The following is a 23,369-nucleotide window of genomic DNA, read 5'->3' as shown; positions in this document are numbered from 1 at the left end:
AACCACACAAAAAAAGACAAAGAAAATGAGGGAGAAGAAACAGTCTGAAAGAAGACAGTGTAAGACGATCTAAATTAAACAGTTCCTCTTTTTTTTTGTATTTAAACAAAATTTTGCACAAATATTTGCAATAAAACAGCTTACATTTCTCTCAACTTACCAAAGGTGGAGGTAGTCATCCTTTGTTGGTGCCTTACGACACACTGACAGCCAAGGAGAAGTCACGGGATCGTGAAAAGGCACAAGAGCTGTTCAAATTCCTTCAAGTGAATAATATCTTTATATCTCGGTAAGGAGCATATTTATTTTGTTTGCTTTTACCTCACAATCCATGATAATGTTCCGTATCTCACTGCAGTCTGTTATTAGCACAGTGACTATGTGACATATATTCTGTAAATCAAAGAGTCCTTGTTAATTTTATGCTGAGATTCTTCTGAAATAGTGTGAAGGAGAAAAAAAAATAGTAAGTAAATACAAAATGCAGCAGTAGTATGATTAAGGAAGTAGACAATTCATAACTTTAGACTGGCAGCCAGCTGCTATCAGTAAGGACCATCAAAAAACTTTAGGTCTGATACTGCAGAAACACATCTATGTAGAAGGGTTTTTAAGTCTATTTAAAAATATGTACATGTTTAGAGTTCTATGAACCAGTGAGAAAAAGTGTCTGTTTCACAGGCATTCCTGTTTAACTTGCTCAAGTAGAACAGCAGAGTGTATGAGTTGTACTATAACTGGAATTGCTATATCAGAAATTAGGCTAGTAAGTAAGGCTAGTAAATGGGGACTTATGCTGTGGATGAAGGTAGCTTGCCCTACTGTATTTCTGGTCTTTTGTGGAAGAACTGTGAGTTATTGTGTCATAAAGGGTATACATGTTTTTAATATTACTATGTGAGAAACCTATGAGGGAGAGCCCATGGGGAACAGCAATTTTTGCAGCAGTAAGCATTGTCAACTAAACTCTATTTATGAATGTAATTTTGCTGTTAATGCATTTATTTCTGCTTTTAAGTCTGTGCCTTTAGTGAAAGTATAGGTTCAAAAACTAATACAAAATGTTGATTAGAATCTGCAAACCTAAATTTGTTAGTTTTGGTTGTCTTCAAATGCTAATAACATTTGTAAAGCTATTAGAAGAAAAAACTCTATAGAGGAATTTCTGCATTATGTAGAGGAAAAAATCAATCCTGCCAAATATGTAGGCTGTCAGCCTGAAATCAAAATGTGAATATGCTGCCAGACATCTATTTCACATAATTATAAGATATGTAAACATTTGTCCTACATAAGTGATTTAGAACTATTGTATAAGCAAAACAAGTTTAGTTCATGCAAATGAGTGGTTCTGGGAACATCAATGGACTTGTTCAAATATTAATTTTAATTTCTCTTTGTAGCCACAGTTGTTAGGATTAGGACGGTCTTTTCAGTGTCTGATAATGGATGATGTCAGCTTGCCTTAAAACCCTTGTTAAAGTATTTGTAGGCATGGGCAAAGAATTTGCAATAATTGCATCAAGATGAATTTTGTGTGTCAGCAGTATCTTCTTTCCAAAATTTTCTTCAAATATAAATAGGAGAATATTTTTTGTATAACTTGTTTTGAAATGCTACTTGTATTTATAACATTTCCAGAATATCATTCTTAAAAAAGTCAAACTAATTGTGAAAACATTGAAGTTCTTTATAATTGGAAATACATAAGCTATATTGTGTGTGTTTTGCATATCTGTCTCCATTTAAGTTCTTTACAGAGAATACTTTCCACTGGAATCTTGAGTGTTTATGGCATACAGAGACAGAGATAAATATCTTAGGCTTTATTCAAATATGTATTACAAACAATTAGATGTTCCTTTAAGCTTCTTTTGAGCTTTACAAGTGCTTTTGATGCTGCCCTTGTCATTTAAGAAAATTACCATTTTCATTCAATATTCACGAAATTACATGTAATCTGTTAGCAATCATGACCTCATATAAACTCAAGAAAAAGAATACTTACAGTGATCTTGCTATAAATGCTGTCATGAATTTTGTTGCATAATCCTCTGAGAAAACAAGTATCAGGAGATTCTTGTCAAAAATACATAGCTGTTGTATATGCGTGTTTCATAGTTGAGTAAATGCATTAAAATCATCACAGCAAATTGGGGGAGAGCAACTCTCAGTTATTTTCTCTCATTTGTGGAAATTTTCTGTAAGTAAAAGATAATAAGGAATGGAATGCTTGGTAGTATTCATAGTCATCATCATTGCCAATTATCTTAATACTTTCTAAAACAGGGGTCTGAATGACCTGGAGTTGGATGCTTCATCCATGGAAAAGAGGTTCGCATTTAAGTTTCTGAAGAAAATTTTAAAATACGTTGACTCTGCTCAAGAATTTATTGCACATTTGGGTAAGTTGCAGCTTTATTTAAAAAAAAAAAGTCATAAAAGTTGTTGATACTTGAATATTTGCATTGATATGTTTAAATTTTTAGAGATCACTACGTTATTCTTACTGTATTCAAGAAATTGAGATACTGATTATTAGCGTTCTTTTTTGATTGCAATTAAATTCTTTCAGCTTTGTAACTAGCTCAGCTGATTTTACTGTTTCATTTGTATTTCTTCAAAACTAAATTTTGAAAGCTATATCAAAGAGCTGCTATCCTATTTTTTATTCAACAACTTTGTTTTCTTATTTCTATCTGCTCCTATTGTATCCTTGCAGAAGCCATTGTAACCAGTGGAAAAACTGAAAAATCTCCACATGATCAAGAAATTAAATTTTTTGCCAAAGTGAGTGATTTAATATTTCAAATAATGTACTTTCATGTTAATGTACGTAAGACAGAAAACTGTAATCTTAGACTGCCTTGCAGGTAAGGGAAATATCTTTTTCCCATTATTTTTCATGGTAACGAATGAAAATATTGGTAAAAGATATTTCAAAATGGAGAATTTATTGCTCAAAAAGATTCTTTTACTTGAGAAGGACCGTAGAAATTAAAAGGCAGCTTATGGAAATGAGATACTCTTACTGGATCTGTAATTCATTTTTGAATTTCTTTACCTGAGTTTATTGTGAGGTAATAGTATCATTTAATTATCAGGAATAAATATTTCTATCCATAGCAGTGTTATACACATTTGTACCTAACAAGACAAATACTGTCAATACTGAGGTTTGAAGTAAGAATCATTTAGGATTTAATTTAGGATATAATAAAGACCCTCTCCGTTTACATATGTACTGAACAGTTGGCTAAATAGTGGAGAGGAAGGATTCTTTTATTTCAGTGATACTTATCAGTGTTGAAATTGAGAAGAATGAGTCTTATACTATTAGATACAAACCATAAATCCGTGTTTTTTTTGTATTTGTTTAAATAAAATTGCAAGACATAAGATTTAAATTCTTATCACTGCTTGAAATGAGAAAATACAAGTATTAAAGAAGTAAAAATCTTTGAAAGGGCTTTGACCAATCAGAGCATTGTTGCTACATTTACCATTGTGCTCTGTGAAAAATACCTTTTGTATCTGTATTTCTTAGGTTCTTTTACCATTAGTTGATCAGTACTTTACAAATCACTGCCTGTACTTCCTGTCTTCTCCAACAAAAACACTCAGTAGCAGTGGATATGCATCAAATAAGGAAAAGGAAATGGTAGCCAGGTAAGTAGAAAATTAAGATATATACAGGAGGGTGCTTTGTAGATAATAAAACACCTCTTCTTAAACTAGAAACAAAGATAGTTCAAAAACTCACAGAGAGAGTGATTGGTTCATTCTTTAGTAAAATAGTAGTTACTGAATAATATACTAAAATGAACATATTTTAGTATTCATTTAATATATAACTATTTATAACTAATATATAACTATTTAATATATAACTAAGTTTCCAAATCATTTCAATCACTTCCACATGTAAGGAAGTTTTGTTTATTCTTTGAATGCTAAATATTTTATATACTAAAAATAAGAATTCTGTGAAGTATTTTGAAAATATTTCGTGGTATTTTGAAATTTTGAAAAATTTTGAAAACATTTCATGTCTGTTTACTGTTTTATATTAAGAATTTGCGTTTGATGGCATCACATCTTTTATGTACACTAGCACTTTTATTGATGCCTCAGCCAACAGCCTTGAGTACTGCCTACTAAGCAGCTCGAGTCCTGTTACCTCCTGCCGACTTTGTTGTAAGCTGAAGGAAACCAGTTATATTCATATATACTGTGCAGTCACTTGTTCTTAAAAGATTCAGTCAGCACATACTTGAAGCCAAATCAGAAAAGTTTCCATAGGTTCTTTCATTGTTAAACAGCAAACATTAGGATATAAGAGAAAAATTAAAATGTTCTCCTGATAACGAAATGTAAACAATTCAGGCTTATCTGTGTAGAATTGCTAGCAGTAGCTTTGTAATCAGAGAAGATTAAAAAATTCACTAAAATATTTGTTTTTCCAACTTAATTTTTATTCTTAATAGAGAAACTGATAACTAGAATGATTACTGAAATCTTTTTCTCCCAGTAAAATACTTCTTCTCACATCAATTATCCAGTATGTTGGTGTCTTGCCCAAGTTCATCTAAACAGTTTCTGTGGAACCATGTTTTCACTTGTGCTGCAGATAATATTTAGCAAACATTGAAATCAGTATAAAGTCCTAAAGAATATACAAGAACATAGAAATGCATTGAAGTTGTGACGCCAAGCTGGAATGGTAGAATGTGCATTGCTCATATTTAGGATGGATAACTCTCACAAAATAAGACAGCTGTCCAGTGATTTTTGCCTTCATTTAGCAGCTCGTATTCTTGCGTTTGTATTATAGAGCCAATGGCAAATGTAAATATGTTTGTATCTTTTAGTACTAGCTTGACTATATTATCCTAATGCTTCACAAACATTGGTATGTGATAGGCACTTTTCTTTATTTCTTCTCATACTGATGGACTGTTTTCTACCTGAATATTTTGGCCATGCATAAGATCAAACCCGTAGGATTGTCTGCTTTAGCAGTTGAGGAAAAAATGTAAATTTTAGGGAGAATGGGGAACAAAGAACATAATGGGGAAGAAGTTGTTTAGAGAGACTCAATATATTTGTCCTTCATTCCAGCTCTGCTGACTCCAGATAAGCTTCCTGCTTCTGATCAGGAAGCTGTTCAGAATCCCAGTGTTCTTCAGTATAATTATTTCTTCCAATGCTCCTTAATTATTATTTCTGTTACAATACAAACATTCTACTAGTATAAACTCTTTTCAGGATTTTTTAGGTAGCAAAATCTAAGCCATTTTTAAGGAAAAATAGCATTTTCTAAGTCTAAGACTTTTGTCAGCTCAATTTTCAAAGCAGATATTATAGAATAACACTATTTAGGTGATGGGCTCCCAGCATTCCCATCACCATTTAGGTGATGGGCCCCTCTGATGGGTCCAGGCCTCGTCAGAGGTCCTAGATATGTGACATTCCCAGAAGTCTTGCAGAAAATTCTCTGTTTCTTGATGGTCCCTACAATGCATTAAATCATTCCATTAAATCATCTCACAATTGAATTTTCAAATATCAGAAAATGTGAAAATATCATGATGCAGCTTTTAAGGGCTAACCTGGGATTTTCACTTCCTCCACAAAATGGCTCTCTTGTCCCCCTCTCAAAAAAAAAAAAAAAAGTTACTGGGATTTAAACTTTTTCTTTTTTTTTTTTGTTTCTCCACCATGTCAGATTTAGTTGGAAGCACCCTTTTGACTCAAAATAATTCTAGAAAATTTGATTAAAAAGACAGTTGCCTTTTAATTTAGAATGTGTTGCCTTTATAAAAAGATCAGATTTAATTTGTTCATGAATATGCCTGTCATCTAATATTTTTATTGCCAAATTCTTATCCCCCTTGAAGGTGAGGTATCAATTATTTCTGGGAAATTTTGTATTGCAGTCCTTCAAACTGTATTTTACTCTCATGCTTTCTTATCTAAACTGTCTGTTTCTAAAATTTCTTTTTCTTCCCTTCACTCTGTTGATTGGAATTGGCTGCTTTTTCCGGCTGAAGACTTGGCTCTGTGTTTCAGAAGCATGAGATCACTTGCTTGGTGATAAGACCAGCCCTAACACTGAACTTGCTAGGTTCTGTCCTCCAGTTTATCATCCAATTTGCTTTTGCTTTTTTCTATATTATCATTTTCCATTTGTTCACCATCTTCTAGGTGGATTTAAGTTCTTATAATAACAATTATCTGTTACGCTGACTGTTCATTTGTAACAGCAACTGTTCATTTCCTAAGATACTGCTTTACTGACCTTTAGTGACCATATATATATATGTATATATAGATATATAAGAATGTTCGAGGTCCTCCCTTTCCATTGGAGCTCAGCCCAGGATCAGGAGGATGGAAATTTCATTTCATTTCAATTTCATTCTTCCTCTCTGAATGCTCATATAACTTCTCTAAAGTCAGCAAGCTCAGATTTATGAAATTTGAGAGATTTTTATTAGAGCTGTACAGAATAGCTTTGGAGAGGCACAGGCTTCTCTGTGCTTCTCTATGCCTGCTGTTATAAATCCAGAAATGTCTCATAGGTCTTTGTCCATTCTTCTGGTATAATTGCCAATATTTTTCTGTTATAGAAAGTATAGCATTTCCTAACCGAAGATAAATTGCTAAAAATGGCAAGATACTTGAATCTTTTGTTAGTAAGAGACCATATAACTCCAATTATATTATATTGTGTTATATTTTGTTTTATACGTATTATATATTTTTAAGATTGTTATATAATATAAAATGTTATAGCATACTATCCAATTATAATTATCACAGATAAGTATGTCTTTGTTTTTAGAAATTTTCTTTATCTTCATTTCACATATTTATCCTATTACTGATCACAGCTGGAAGTTAAACATACGAGTTTCTGACATATTTGCTAGAAACTCCTTTAGTCTGTAATTATTTCAGGGTTAAATTTGCCCATCAGCAGTGGTAAAATGTTTGCAAAGGATTATCTTCTCTCTTTTAAATTGTATGGAGATTGATGAGATTAGTTTACTGTGGCCTGTCAAGTAAGACACCAAAATGCTGCACAGCTTTTCTTGTGCAAAGAAAAAAAATCAGAAAAAAATAATCTAGCCGTAAAGAATGATTCAGTCATATAATATTTAATGGAAACTGGTGTAATCAAAAGAAAATGTCATGTTTCAAGTCATTTCTGAATTAGAGAACCTTAAGGAATGAGCGAATGGGGAAGCTGCAAAGGTTATACTGCCTAATGTCATTATTTAACTGATTTTATTTATAATTCAAAATATACCTTCTAGGAAATTTATAGTGTTTTTTTTTCATATTCTTCCTCTTCTTTGCATCATATTCTAAGCAAATCTTTAATCTTTGTCTTGTCTTGCTGTTTTCTTCCTTTTCTGCTTCAGCTTGTTCTGCAAGCTAGCTGCTCTTGTTAGACATAGGATTTCACTTTTCGGTAAGTTGTTAAAAGAGATCTTGATAAAGGTAGAAGAATAAAGAACATGTAACACTTCTGTAGTAACTGAACCTTACCACAAGGTATGGTCAAATTCTATAAAATAATGATAAAATGAAGATTACTATTTCCGCTGTAATTAGTGAGAGCCCCAAGCATTCCTCCAAGGCAGCAGGTAATAGAGTATTTCAAGCATTGGAGCATGAGTAAACAACAGCTTCCAGAATTTTCAGAGTTGATTTAAAAACCTAAATTTGCAGTTACTTTTAGTTTTTCAAAAATTGTCGTACAGGAATTTTCAAAAATCATCTCACATTACATGTGTCATCCAAAGTTTAATCTCATGTATTAATTTCTCAGTAGTTTAGGAAAATGCAGAGAGGGGAAAAAAAACCAAAAAGCTTTCTACCAGTACCAGTGAAAAAGATAAGTTGTGAAAGAAAGATAGATGCTGCAAGATAGAAAAATTGAAACCAAGTTCAGAATGTTGCAGGGTCAAGTGATGAAAATGAGCCATAAGTAGTAGACACCAGTTATTTTCAGTTGTATAGAAACAGACTTACAAAATAAACAGTTAGACCTAGAAGTAGCTCTCTCTCTCCTTCCCTCCAGTGACTGGAGCTGGAAAACTTGTGTCTTTTAACCTCTGTACCTGCAATAGTGTAATTTTGTAATGACTAGACTGTCCTACATTTGCTATATTATTATGCTCTTACAAAGTATATTTTTAAATAGGTAGTGATTCTGCTACAATGGTGAGCTGCCTGCACATCCTAGCTCAATCTCTTGACACAAGGTAGGTTTACAAAATTTCCGTACTAGATAAAGACAGTATATGTTTCACAGTGCTCTTGAGCAATTGGTTTGCTTCTGTATTTTTTTTTATTATTTCTTGTAATTAATGATAGTAGCAGCATAAATACTTCAGATATTGACTTCAGAATTTGCAGACGAAGGGTTTCATTCAGCTTTCTGTTCACCTCACTAAAACAACTGAAAAGCTGTGCTTTTCAGTGCGTAATGTAAAGTTCACTGATACATGTGTGTGTCTTCAAAGACTGGTTGAGTGTAACCAATATGTATATAACTTTACACATAGTAAAGATTAATGCAAAATTAATTTTGCCTTTTAATATTTTTCAGGACTGTTATGAAATCAGGATCTGAGCTAGTTAAAGCTGGATTGCGTGCCTTTTTTGAAAATGCAGCTGAAGATCTGGAAAAAACATCAGAAAACCTTAAACTTGGAAAATTTACACATTCACGAACACAGATCAAGGGTGTTTCACAGAATATTAATTACACTACAGTAGCATTGTTACCTATCTTGACATCAATTTTTGAGCATATTTCACAATATCATTTTGGAGTTGATTTGCTTTGTAAGTCTTCTCTTTTTCTTGAGTTTATCATGTTATAACAAGACAAATGATTTTGATGATGTATGAATGTAAATGATGAAATTTTTTTTTGCAACATGCAAATATTCTTTGCAATACACAGACTCATTGTTACTTCCTTTTGGTTTGCATACATTGGGAAACCATTTCAGTTTCTTTAAAAAAATTATTTGCTTTTTTAAAAAATCTTTTAATTTAAATTTATTCATACTAATGACAAAAGTAGTAAGTAGTTCCAATTACTGAAATGCGTCCTTGAGATTCAGGAATATGCTGAGCCGAAATCTGGTATATACTTGGGGAATCACAGTTGAAAGGTAGAAAATAATTAAAATTTTGATAGTTATGGAAGAGTTTTCTATAAGGTTAGGAGCCTTTAGCTAAGGTTCCTTGAGGTGACACAAGCAGACTGCTGTGGTTTAACTTAAAATTATATTCTGCAAATGTGATACTTTGAAATATCTTATTAACAATTATCCATTGGCCTGTTGGAATGTATGATGATGTGTTAGGTTATGGGATGAATATAGATGACATACTGGTTGCTGGAGTAATTGAAAATAAGTAATGCAAATGTACAGTATTGGCAGTGTAAAAGTATTTCGCAAAATAAATACTAAAAATTTGAGATACCATTTATCACATTGCATAACATAGAATTTGTTTTAGATTTCAGAAGTGGGCTTTAGATGAATAGATACTAATATATATATTTTTTTTCCTGCAGTGGGTGATGTGCAAGTTTCATGTTACAGAATTCTTTGTAGCCTCTATTCACTTGGGACTGGGAAGAACATCTATGTTGAAAGGTATTGCACAAAAAACTCACTACATTTTTTTTTTCTAGTTTAGGAATATTTTATCTAATAAAGTAGTTTGAATGAAAGGTGGATCTGACACAGCAGAGCTGTCATTTCTTAAAAAACAACCTAGGTGGAAAATAGTTGTCTAAATCTGATAGTTCTGCACAAAAAAAGACATAACAACCGAAAAAAAACAAGAGCAAAACAAACAAAGAGAACACCTTGTTTTAATGACAAATGTCTGCAGGAAGCTTTTTTTTCCCATTGAAAAAGCTGTTTTTTGTCATGGGTCACCATTAATGATCCCAGAATTAGGCTACAGCATGTCACCAAATGCCCTTTGTAAGGCTCAAATCCTCATCTGCCATTCCATGAAAGAGACCACAGATTGTCTTTCACAAGGTAGGAGAAGAGGCAATCATAACCCTTCGTTACTCTTCTGAAGACCATGATTTAGACACTTTACGTAGTCCTCCTTGTATTTAAAAGTTTAAGATTCCCAGGACCTGAGAGTATAAATGGGAAGAAATATGATTCCATAGTTCTGTTAGGAGAGACTTTGCCTAAGAGGAGGATCTCCAGGCTCTATTTCCTCCCTTACAGATATTATTCCTTCTTTAATGCAGAATGCAATGGCAGTCTGGTGTACCCTCACACTCTTCAGGCATTTACCTGTGTGCATAAGCTCATCCTTGAATGGTAATGTTGAGGAACAGATTTAGAAAATGTAGCAGTCTGAGTACTGCAAGTTCTAAACCTCTACAGGTAGGTGTAGTGCTACTCCTACTGTCTTTCTATGAGGAATCCCGTAGCCAAGTACCTGATTCTTTCTATTCACTGCATGGCAAACCATATTGGCCCTAAATTTGAGTTCAGAATTGCCCTCTGCCAGTACTCATGTGTGTCCCTGTGAAGTGTCGTGGTTTTCTCCTGGAACTTACGGGTAAGAGAAACACATTTTCAAAGGATTTTTGGTCCCAATAAGCAAATATCTGTATCAGTAATAAGAAATAAAAGCTTAACTCCTGTGTAAGATATGAAATGACAGCATATTTCTGGCTAAGTGGGAAGCTAAAAGAATTAAAAGAATTACTTGCTGTTTGTAGTCATACTGGTTATGCAGAAAGTTTAGTTAAAAACTTCGGTTTGACCTATTTGAGACTTCTCATGAGGAAGGCTTGGCAGGCAAGTTAAAACAGTCTGTTGTAACAATGATATAGCAGGGAATGCTTCTTCCTAACTACCAGCAATTAGGGGTCTTTTATCTTGCTGTGATTTTCAACATCTTGATTGATTTCCTTGCTTCAAGCTTTTCCCACTCCCTCAAAGACTGGCACAGCAGTCCATGATGGTTCATCCTCGTGGTTTCAAGCTAATGTTTCCAGTTGCCTTTCTAGCATATTTTGTCTAAAGGATTTTTCTTTTATTTTTTTACTTCATGGGAATAGATTGAACCACCCAGTTTCTTGGCATGTGTATTGGTTTATAGTTTACTTTGTTTCCTTTTTACATCACTGACTATCTGCTCTGAAGTTCTTTTTGTTTTAATTTCTGTCTTGCAACGTTATATGCTGCTTTCCATTCATTTGTATCATCCAGAGCTTCAATATGACAGAGAATATCTGTTTACCCAAAGCAATTTTCTTATCTTTGTTGTTTAACTGTTTATCTGTTCTTTGACTTTCCGATGTCCTCTTCCTCTATTAAAAGATGGGTATGCATTTTGATATTCTCATTCATATGATTAATTGGGGTCTGTGGATTTGATGTTACTCTTAAAATGACTTGGGCTTTTATGTTTATGAAGCATTTTCTCTTTTGTCTGCAATGACAGGCAAAATGTAATAAGGTTTCCTTTTTAGGGAGTATTATGAAATCTCTTGAACTTATAATATTATGTTTTTCATTAAAATTTAAATTAGAAGAGAACATTTCTGTGCACAAATATATGATTGCAATTGTAACATTATCGAAACGTTGTTCTCTAATGAAATATTCAATGTTTGCTGTCTGATATTAATGCGTCAATTTTTCTGGTCTTTCACTATTGGCAGTAAAAGAGCAGCAAACAGCAAACTTGTTCGTTATAAGTACACTCTAAAGTCACCTTATGATTATGGCTGTTTTTCTTTCCAACTTGGTGGTATTCTTCCTCTGTATTTTATGAAAAAAACTGTAGGAGAAAAACTCAATATTATAATCTGTTTAAAAAAAAATCACTAGTGTCCTAAACACAGAGTTCACTTGATAAGCAGGTTTGTGTGGAAGCATTTTTTCTGTTTTAGAAAAACATTTTTTCGAAATTTCACTTGATCTGACATACATCTGTGAACTACAGTTGTGGAGATAAATCTCTAGAGAGGACAAATGAATAATCACCCTTGAGACAGAGTAATTTTATATCAATCTTGTTATATAATATACTCAAATGATCATAAGTACTTTTTGTAATATTTTTCATTGCCCTTGTTCTTGCTGATTTCTGTGCATAATCTCAAAAATATCCACTGTCCCTCCTTCCAAAAGAAAAATTGGTGAGCTATATTTTCGCAAGGTTTTTTACATTCTTACGTGGTTGTGAAATCAAAATTTATTTAGGCAATTAAAGATGAGGTGGAAGGAATGACCTGAAAGAATTTTAACAAGACTGTTGTCTGGTCATTTTGAAAGTCTCAATTTGCAGTGCTGTTCTGTGCATTCAAACATTTCATATATAGTACTTATCTTAAAATTGAATACAAAGCTTTTCTAAAGATTTTTTTTTTTAAGGTTTTATCCAAGAGTATGAAAAATGTATTGCTAATATCGGTATCTTTTCAAAATCTGTCTTTTCTGATACTACTTTCAATTGTAATTGCTGATTTTCTACATTAATCCAGAATGCTCCAGCCAGCAGATAACCTGTCTTCTGGACAACATTTGATGAATAGTTTACCTTTAATATGAAACACGCTGGGGCGAAGGGATTTTTTGGTCTTTACCAATAGGGTGCCTATTCTTTTCTAATTTCCAATTGTCCAAAGTTCATGGTGTGTTAAAAATGGTAAACTGAATAACGAATAAATTTCAATGCAGCATTCTAGTGCACACTAGGTACTGAAAACCTAGTGAACGTTTCCTCTCAGATAACATTTATTTTTTGTGGTTTACAGGCAGCGCCCAGCCCTTGGTGAGTGCTTAGCATCTCTTGCAGCAGCCATTCCAGTAGCGTTCCTGGAACCTTCTCTCAACCATTACAACCCTCTGTCTGTCTTCAACACAAAAAGTGCAAGAGAAAGAGCCAGTAAGTACTGTTCCTCAAGCAGCAGTAACCGTGAAAAGATGTTTACTTCTCTCCAAATAATAGAAATAAAATGCAATAAAGAAAAAAATGAACATATGGCTGGCTCAGTAAATAGCTCCCATTACTAGTCTTTGGTTATTTGTCATTTTAGCCTTGTTCTCCTTTATCGATCCCTTTCTCCCAGCATGTGTAGATATCTTTCTAAACATATTGTTTGAATTCTTTTCTGAAGTTGCATACAAAAACATCTGAAGCTTAGTCTAAGATCCACACTGCAAAATGTTTTAGAAAGCTGTACAATTATCTGTTCTTACTGGCTACATGAAAAAAGTGTATTTTCTTCCATATTTATGTGATCAGGAAAAATACCTACACTATCTTATTGTCTTACCTAGTACTCCGGTGCAGGTGAATATAGGGAACTTCCAACAAATTCAGATTTTGGTTAGATGAAACCTTAATCAAAGAAGCAGGAGTATTTCTTCACCTGCTTTTCTCTCTAGTTACTCTTGACTGATTCTTACTGACATTGACCCATGTAAGGGTTATTACCTGCTTGGAAATTTGTGGAAACTTCATCAATGTTCCCTTAAAAAAAGTCCATCTTCACATGGTGTTCTTTTTTATATAAAAGGCATTAGGGAAGAGCTAAACTTTCCTCTCTGACAGCTCATGCTTAAGCAGCAGCAATGGTGCAATAAGAATTTTCCTAAAATTACTAGCATTAGATTATTAAGCCTTATTAATTGCTGATGAGTTGTTATGATGAGGTATTAATTGCACAGTCTTTGTATTTTTAAGTAAAAAAAAAATACATATATATATAATTGGAGTTTTTTTCCTTGCTCTTTGGTTGGGAGTGAGGAGGGGAGGAGGGAAGAGGAGAGAAGCAGAAGGGATCAGCTTTTCTCTCATGTGGCTGATTTCCACTTCTTCAGCTCATGCTCTTATGTTCCAGCACACTGGAACAAAAATCTCAAACTAAGCTCCTCTTTTTTGAGCAAAAATCCTATGAAGGAGGGATAGAAGTGCACAAGAGCAAGAAATACTCTGTGCCCTACCTTACAGTTGAGTGTAATCTGAGAGTTTGAAGAAGAATGAAACTAGAAAAAATATATGATCTAATTAAGTTTAATTGGTCTAACAATGGTCTGATTAGGCAGAAATTTCCGAAATGGGTAGACAATCCTGCAACTAGGAAAAGCATCTCATCTGCTTGGTTTCCAGATAAATTGATTCACCCTTTAAATTTAAAGCAACTGAAGTAGGACTTTTCATGGAGAATGGTCTAGAAGAGGGGCATGAATCTGAGCTGGGTACACTTGTTTTTTTATCTGATGTGTAATTTTGAGCTGTTTGCCACCTATTTGCAAAGCCCATTTGCATCCTGATCCCTGTGGTGGATTTCAACTTTTTTAGGTGGACATGGAAGTTGTGAATGATTTTAAAAAAAAAATAGCTAGAGTTTATTTAACATTATAATAAGCTCTCAATCCTCTATTTTTGCATAGACAGTGTGGTCATGAGATGTGACCTTTCCATAAGGTAAGTGACCTTATGGAAAAAAAATGCTATTTAATCTTTGTGACTGCTGTTGCCCTTGCTGGTGCTATATGCCCATCATCAGCAAGGTAAACCTTGAGAGACTTGTGTCGGTCCCAAAGTCTTACTGGAGTCATGTCTGCCCAAGATGGTGGCAGAAAGTGACATGAATGACAATGTGGTTTGTATTTAGAGTTTAAAAATAGACACATGTAGGATGTTCTCTTCATTTTGTTAATCGGTCTTTTACTTTTCCACCCTAACATGCAGTTTTAGGTATGCCTGATACAGTAGAAGAGATGTGTCCAGAGATCCCTCAGTTGGATAGACTGATAAAGGAAATTAATGATTTAGCAGAGTCTGGTGCCAGATATACTGAAATGCCTCATGTAATTGAGGTCATCTTGCCCATGCTATGCAACTATTTGTCCTACTGGTGGGAAAGAGGCTCTGAAAGTATGCCTGAAAGTGCTGGGCCGTGCTGCACCATGATAACATCGGAGCATCTAAGCATCGTACTGGGAAACATTTTGAAAATCATCAACAATAATCTGGGGATAGATGAGGCATCTTGGATGAAGAGAATTGCAGGTAAGTGTTTTTAAACAGTATCTAATAATGTGTAATTACTTTCCTACAATTTATCATGTTTCTCAGTGACATAATAAATTTTAATGAAAACAGCAGAAAAACGTAGGCTAAAAGTAGGCAAATAACACAAGAAAGCAACAAGAACACAAGAAAGTAATTAAAAAAAAAAAAGTTTGTTCATGTGTGTTGAGCACCACTGCAAAAGAGATAATGTCCAAAACACTGATTCTTAGAATTTTTACCTGACCTTGAAGATGCCTTTATTTCCATAAATAAGAATTGTTTGCTTAACAATATTAACACACTGTTGCTTCACAATTCCTATGTTGTTGAGATTCTAACCAAGTTAGGTAAGTGACTTGCCAAAACTATGACAGTTTAATCGACACAGTTACGTGGGTCAATTGAAATTGTAAGTCAGATTTTTCCATAGCTAGATTTAACTTCTTAATTCACACAGGTATTAAATCTTAGAGTTCATATTAATATGATTTCGAACATTAATTGTGCACTACTTGTAATATCATATATTTTTTTATGTACAGTTTATGCTCAACCCATCATCAGTAAAGCCAGGCCAGATCTGCTGAAAACTCACTTTATTCCAACCTTGGAGAAATTGAAGAAGAAAGCTGTAAAGATTGTGATGGAAGAGGAGCAACTGAGAGCAGACAGTAAAAGTGACACCCAAGAAGCTGAGCTGCTCATTCTTGATGAATTTGCTGTTCTTTGTCGAGATCTCTACGCCTTCTATCCCATGTTGATACGTTACGTAGACAATAATAGGTTAGCAAAAACTCATAACTCTAGGTTTAACTTACAGTTAACTTACTTATAGATCATGTTCAGAAGGTATATAATGAGTTTAATGCTGTGCTGAGAATAGGAGCCCAAATATTGTAAGATATTTAACCAATATGTTGTTATACCATGAATTTTCAACTGCTTTTCTTGCTTTTTTCATTTGTTTGTTTTGCATTTTGACTTGATTATATCTGCAGTACCACAGTGGACTATTCCAATGCATTATTACATGTCTTGCCTAAGGTGAATCAAGGTATTTGTAGGTGATATCCCAAGAATCTTTTTGTTTTTCCTTCTTTAAAAATACAAATGCCTTTACAGCATTGTATTGCCTCTAGAACAACCATAATGACCATGAGGTTTTCTCCTCAGCAATTTACGGAACGAATATTGTGTGCCTATTCTTTTCCTTGGTCCCAGAGCATATCTCCTGCATATTCTTTAAAAGAGTTTAATCCTGTCCTTAAGAACATTGTCCTTCTGTACACAGTCACTGTTCACTTTTACAGTTCGTAGATACTACAGTGATATCTGACTAGCTAGAAATATTTTCCTTGAATGCAGGGATCATTTGTTCTTTCTATGTTAATTCAGGACACTATCAGACCATGTCTGCAAGGGAACACTTGCAGTTTTGAAACATATAACTAACTAGGATATAGAGAAATAAGCCAGGAGCTCCTTAGAGCTCTGCCTACTATTCATGTCTCTGTTTTCTTACCATTTATTGTGTCTATTGGGTCACCAGAGAGTTTCCATCTTGTTGCTTAAACAAACAAACAAAAAACATAATTGACAAATAACTAGTTATTTTCTAGAGTCCTTTTTCTAGTCTGGTCCACAGAATAGGCACTAAAATGTGCACTGGCAGGGAGGGGAGATGGTCAAAAATAAGTTGGAAACTGATTGAGGTGCTGTAGAAAATGGTCTTTATAGCCATGCTGATAGTTATTTTGAATTTGAAATGATTCCGATTAAATTCCAAAAATATAACCCAATCTGTAAAATAGAATAATAACATCTATATTCAGTTCTCTTGCTTCAAATTTCTCTCTCTTTTTTTTTTTTTTTTTTTTTTTGATTAGAGCCAATTGGCTAAAGAAACCAGATGCTGATTCTGATGAACTCTTTCGAATGGTAGCTGAAGTTTTCATCCTGTGGTGTAAATCACATGTAAGATGAAATGTGTAGTTTTCCTTCACTTTATTCTATTTGTAAATATATGTGTGGTACATAGAGGTGAATTGAACTTATGTGTTTTTTTCTGTCATGTTTGTTTTTTAGAACTTCAAAAGAGAAGAACAAAATTTTGTGATTCAGAATGAAATCAACAATTTGGCATTTTTAACAGGAGACACCAAGAGCAAGATGTCTAAAGTAAGTTAATAAAAGTTTTCAGATCTGCTAAATCTTTAATATACGTTAGATTGTATGAGAACTCTGGAAGAGTACCCAGATTGCTTCTGATTTGATAGAAGAAACTAGAAAGTGTTGCTTCTTGACAATAAGCTTGAAAACTACTCTGCAAAAAACAAGCTATTCACCTTAGGTTTAGTTACTGAATATCTGTCAATTTGTCAAAGAAACAAGATTAAAATATAGCTCTTGCTATAAAAAGGTTACACCTTATAAATGATAATGTGCTGTAAAAGCAGCATGTGTTTTTTCAAAAAATAAATAAGAGATTATTTTGTAAAAAGAAAAGGAAACATCTTGTGGACGCCAGTCAGTATTTTTCTGGTGACTTTGACAACCTTTGTACCTCTTTAGACATACACACAGTGTACAGTATGTTCACTATTTGTCTTACTGCTTATTAACAGTCATATTCCATCCTGGTTTTACTCATGTTCATTATCACAAGATTCTGACACGATGGTTGCAGAATATTTTTGCCTGTATAATGTAGAAAATGGATCTTGTCATAGTAAATATGTGTCATTAAAATTAGCTGAGGATGATTGCTTTACTCAAAATGTAGAAGTCAGCTGAAGTAATTCCAGATTAGTCTTAATGACTTTAGCAGAGACCTGTTTTTAATTGATATTATAATGTGAGAAATCCTGCTCTGAAAGCATTTCAAAGGAGTGCAGGGTTTCATTGTTTTGTGTTTTCCTGTATTTTAATTCCATCTGTAACAGCTACCGTAAGTCCAACAGATCATGCAGAGTCAGAAAAACTATTCTTTTACAGTCTTTCCCTTGCTGAAAAAAGCATGTTTGCTTCTTTTCTCTTTAAACTTTTTGAGTTTAAAGTTTTGAAACTTGTTTGGGAAAAAGCCATATGTGGGAAAGTTTACAAGTAAAAATACAACATCTGCTTGTCACTAGTTTGTGACTGGTGCTGGATAAGGATTAAGACTCTGGAGAATTCTGTATTTGGAGTTTTTGTTTTTTTAAAAAAAAATCATCTTGCTTGTTTTCAAAAGGCAGATGCCTGAAATAGTGTAGTAGGGTTTGTATAACTTTCAGCATTGAGATGAGTGCAGTCCAGGTGAAGTGAGGGTGAAATGCACACTAACATACTTTAACACATAGCTCTGTATTTTATCCTACAGCAATTGTTACACCTATGTACAATGACTACATATATAAAAAATATATATCCCTAATATTGCTCTGATTTGAATAAAGTCACAGGAATTCATCATCAAGAATCTATAAAACTATATATAATACAAATTAGAAAGGACTTGCTTTGGACCTCACTTTTTCCAATACCTCATGTGTATATTTAACCAATATAAATATATACATAACATGGATGTAAGTGCATGAAATATGCTTTTCTATGTTCGGTATACAAAACCAGGAGGTTGTCAGTATTTTGTATGCATATAATGTTTGCGTAAGTAAAGCAATATATAAAAAAAATGATACTTTTGGATATTTTGCATGGTTATTGCTAGCATAAGGGCATGAATAGTGCATGAATTAATTTTTTTAATATAATATCCTATCTGCAGGAATTATTGCAGAACAACTGATTGTTTTAGATAGCTATTTGTTTTCTGGTGACTTAAATAGCGTGGTAGCATACATAATGTGTTATTAAATCAGTGCCTTTGTTAAAGCACATGTCCAAATATTTTTGTTTTAAGATTGCGTAATTTAGAATAAACCCAAAATTCTTTAAGTAACTGAATTTCAGGATTTACTTTAAGATTTGTTATCAATTTATAGTCTCAGGGAGTAATCAGTGGAGTAAATTTTGTTAGATAACATTTTTCTAGTGCCTTGTTTGATTTTCAGCTGAGCAAGTAGTATGACAACAGAGTCACTTGTAACACTTCCTTATTCATTATCAGTTCATGTTTCATCACCGTATGTTTAATGGTAGCAATTACATCCAGTATTTATCACACAGGAGAACATAGAACTGAATGTGTGTATGAACATTGGCTATTAATAATCAGTCCAAGACAGAACATCTGGGAATCTCTTTTAAAAGAGCAGAGTCCAATGTGGGTCTCAAGCTGCTTTAAGCAACTGTCTGCCTTAACTGAGACGTCTCCTTGCCTTGTGGTTACTGGATACAGGGACAGTCCTAATGTATAAGGCATGATACATGATATCCAGCATGGGAGACACATTTTTATATGTCTTCAAAAATTAGGCAGATAATGAAGGATTAGGTTTATTTCATTCTTTCGTAGCTAGTAGCAGTGGTAGCAAATGATTCACTGTTGCAGTGAAAAAATTAATATGATACGATATTAATTTTGTTAATCTTTAGTCAAATGAATGTACCAAAAGATGAGCCAAGTTTTTTAATTAATTTTTCTTTTCTGAAAAAAAAATGGCAGCAGATTGCTCGGAGGGGAATGGTAAGTTAGAGAACTTTCAGTCTGAGAGAGACTGGTAACTTAGATGGCAAATAACAGATTTGTGGTACAAGTGCTGAAAAGGAGAATTTAAGCTCATGCAGCTTCACTAATCTGTTATTTCTTATACTCCTCAAGGGTTGATTGATAAAGTAGCTTTTTTTAAGATGTAACGATTCCCTAGTGCGTTTTGCAGCTAATTCATATGAAAGATTAAATGTATAGATTCACATGTACATTGTAAATGTGTAATACATGTTACACATGTGGGCAATTTTTAAAGCAATGCTGAATAAACTTTGGAATCCACATGAATGTGTAGATTCCACAATGGGTACATAACTTCAGTTGCTAAATACTTGCCTGTTCCACTGAAATTGTAATTGATTGGCCCTCATTGACAAATTACTGTATCTGTTTCAAAACAAAAACAAAAACGAACATTTGGATATGTCTGTAACACATGTCTGAGGCAGTTATATAGCCCAAGCCCACCACAACCTTAACTTCATGAAGAAATGGATGATCATTCTGGTTTGTGCCCATTTGTTATATGTAATACATATTATTTGAAAATTGGTATTTATTCACGGATTTCATGTGTTAGCATTTTCTTCAAGAATTTTAACTCTCTTCCTTGAGAGTATTTCAATTTCATTGAATACATTTCGTTTTAATTAAAGTATGGTAAAACAGGAATGGTTTGCTTTTATGGTCATCCCTAATAAGTAAACTGGAATTAACCTCATTTGTTTATTTAACTTGAATGTATTCCATGCATACATGCCAGTGTATGCCATTCCTGAACAGCACCTACATGTTTTACCCAATTCAACATGTTCACTGCATAGTTTGATGGTTAGTCTTTCATTCTTCATTACTGTGTAACGGAAATTTAGCAGGATATAGAGATATTAATTATAACTAGGCTTCTTCCACCCTTAGAGGCCAAAAGGAGACATATTAGATTGCTTCAAGTGTGACAAGAAAACAAGGTTATAATGAGAGTCATCAGAGAAGAAAAATAAAACTGTGCTGAGCTGTTCCTTCTTTTTCTTTCTTTTTTTAAACAGTTTTCTAGCGTTTTTCCAGTCAAGGATTCCTTTAATTACCGGTGACATATTTTATTATTTTCCATAGTTGCATAGTTTTTTTGTTTATTTTTTGATTTTTACATGGCACAGTGCTAACCAAGGTTTAGACCACAATTGCCTATTTATTTAGGTGTATTTATATATTGTGATAATAAAAAGGAAAAAAGAAAAGTGTATTTGTGAGCATTACAGCTGTGTTTTCAAATGGGTGCTGCTAGGGGACATAAACCTAACTCTGATTTTCTAGCAGGCTGTCTACAGAACACTAATATTATCATATACAATGTGAAAAGTACATCTATAAATGACATCCTGCATCTTCAGTGGTGTCTTTAGTTCATTTCTATTTCTAAACATATTTTTTTCATACATTTTTGTGGAGGAAGAGGGGTGGAGCGGACTGTACTGATGATAATTTGGGTATTCATTTTTATTGGATTATCCAGATTCCAGACTTCCTCCTCCTCTTAACAGCACTGGGAAAATTGAGTATACTGATACTCACTCAGTATTGACATACTCGATGTACTTCATCTGCTGAAGTAACAAATGATAACAGCATATCTTCTCATGCTGAATAGCAAGTGATAATTTTAAAAGATCATTTAATATGGGTTAAATTGAAGAAAAATAACATTTTGTTAAGGTCTCATTTGATTATACATTCACAGACTATTGTTTTAGCTACAGACTTGCAATATTTTTAGTGTCGTGGTAGATCTGAATAAGTTTATTACTAACTTGTAAGTTATGTTTGTTGCATCTCTTTTACTTATGTTTTTTCCTTTTATTTTTTCCTTCATACAGGCCATGCAAGTAAAGGTACAGGTCAAAGTGCATGATGTGTCTTTGTTTTAGTTTTAGAGATGATCAGGCTCCCAGCATTCTTTCCATTGATCATAGCAGTGGCGTCACAGAGTGAAGGCCAAGGCTCTACCTTCCATAAATTTTCTCATAGTTAAAGTGGCAATATTTAATCAGAGCAGCTGAAATACCCTTTAACACAATCAAATGCTGCTTTGATGAAAAAATGTAATAAAGTTACTTTTAATATTTCTTTTGATATACTTTTTCCCATCTGCTGTCTTTCTGCCTTCTGTTTTTGTTTTTTTTTTGGTTAATATAATGAATCAGATATCATAAGAGAACTGCCTAAGTAGAGTCATCAGAACTATATATTTGGCTTATGTTTGTCAAGTAATATTGTATGGGAGAAATTGATATAACTTTGATCCTGACTGTAAATGAATAAAGTATTACATTAGATCAAATTAGTTCAAATTAGATCTAGGGTTCAAATTCTACCTTGTTTCCAAACTTAAAAAAAAATCCCTAAACAGGTAATATATGAGAATTTTAAACAATTCTTGTTTATTTAATGAATGAAAAGGTTACTTTTTCTTCAGTGAGCTGTGGTTCATCTTTGCATCACTCATCTATTTTAATATGAAATTTGTTTAATATTTTTGACCTATGGTATGTTTTCCATTGTCAATGCAGAAGGAACGGCAAAAAAAAGTGCTTAAAGATTTTTCATCTCTCCATTGTTACCATAAGCTGAGAACCACATACTATGATGTGAAGAGTTTTTGAGCAATCACACAAGAGTCATAAGTTAAAAAACTTTCAGATGTGTTAAACTAGTAGGGCTGGTTTCGGACTTTGTTATTGTTGCACTTCCCGAGGTTTAAAGACTAAGGTTAATGCATACTGTTACGATAAATTCAGAGCTGACCGCTCAAGGAGGATTAGAAAAACTAAAAATACTAATTCCGAGTCTTGACTAACTCTAGCTAATGTCTTAATATGAATACATTCCTGCTTCTTTTTGCATTTTTATAAATCTGCCAGAGAATCTGTATTTCTCTTTCTACATATGTTTGAAGAAAGTAAGTTTGCCGTATGCTAGAGTATGATAACCAGGGTATATCATTCTGATTGCTGTAGAAGGTCTTTATGGGCAGTAAATTACTTGGGCACAACATACCTGATTTAACACTCAGCGTAACAAATGAAGGTTTTGTGTTCACTCATATGGGTGCATATCAACACTGAAAGATACCATTTTGTCATTGCAGTTTAGATTTCCCTCTGTGACTCTACTTACACATTTATCAGCAGGAACTGTAATTTAATGGACAGCAGAATTTGATGACATGGATGTCTTTTTCATGCTTTAAAATCATTTTTATTTTAAGTTTGTAGATGTTGTTTATACCAAGTTGTTAATCTAAAACAAAAATTATGAAAATTGGATGTGTAAAATGACTTTCCAGAGCACAAAGATACAGAAAAGTAAAAGTCTCTTTTTTTTTCTTTCTTTTTTGCTTCTTCTTTTCTTTTCTTTTTTCTTTTTTCTTTTTTTTCTTTTCTTTTTTCTTTTTCTTACTTTTGGTACTCCTTATGCCATATTCAAGATGCATGGTGACGCCACTGGATCACAGTGATACATTGTGGCATTTGTTTGTCTGCTCTCAATGTAGAATATAAATAATGCCATTATTATAGCCATTACATCATTGCTGTTGTACAAGACTTTTTCTAAGGTA

The 23,369-nt window shown here is 33.3% G+C and overlaps 1 protein-coding gene across 1 annotated transcript in view; it reads left to right on the top strand.

The window, feature by feature from the left end:
• Positions 1 to 23,369, top strand: part of RYR3 (ryanodine receptor 3) — a 179,545-nt gene that overhangs the window by 120,181 nt on the left and 35,995 nt on the right. The window contains exons 58-73 of the mRNA XM_088529281.1: positions 166 to 289; positions 2,290 to 2,405; positions 2,723 to 2,790; positions 3,548 to 3,669; positions 7,431 to 7,480; positions 8,216 to 8,276; positions 8,624 to 8,862; positions 9,608 to 9,689; positions 12,836 to 12,966; positions 14,779 to 15,099; positions 15,645 to 15,885; positions 16,989 to 17,076; positions 17,188 to 17,280; positions 19,160 to 19,162; positions 19,709 to 19,729; positions 21,628 to 21,642. Coding sequence (XP_088385407.1) covers positions 166 to 289; positions 2,290 to 2,405; positions 2,723 to 2,790; positions 3,548 to 3,669; positions 7,431 to 7,480; positions 8,216 to 8,276; positions 8,624 to 8,862; positions 9,608 to 9,689; positions 12,836 to 12,966; positions 14,779 to 15,099; positions 15,645 to 15,885; positions 16,989 to 17,076; positions 17,188 to 17,280; positions 19,160 to 19,162; positions 19,709 to 19,729; positions 21,628 to 21,642 — 1,775 coding nt within the window. The remainder of the gene's footprint in view (positions 1 to 165; positions 290 to 2,289; positions 2,406 to 2,722; positions 2,791 to 3,547; positions 3,670 to 7,430; positions 7,481 to 8,215; positions 8,277 to 8,623; positions 8,863 to 9,607; positions 9,690 to 12,835; positions 12,967 to 14,778; positions 15,100 to 15,644; positions 15,886 to 16,988; positions 17,077 to 17,187; positions 17,281 to 19,159; positions 19,163 to 19,708; positions 19,730 to 21,627; positions 21,643 to 23,369) is intronic.

The sequence above is a fragment of the Tinamus guttatus genome, unplaced genomic scaffold, assembly GCF_059628265.1.
Source record: "Tinamus guttatus ecotype Peru unplaced genomic scaffold, ASM5962826v1 Tinamus_guttatus_pri_ptg000327l, whole genome shotgun sequence".
NCBI lineage: Eukaryota > Metazoa > Chordata > Aves > Tinamiformes > Tinamidae > Tinamus > Tinamus guttatus.
This window is presented reverse-complemented; position numbering and strand designations above follow the sequence as displayed.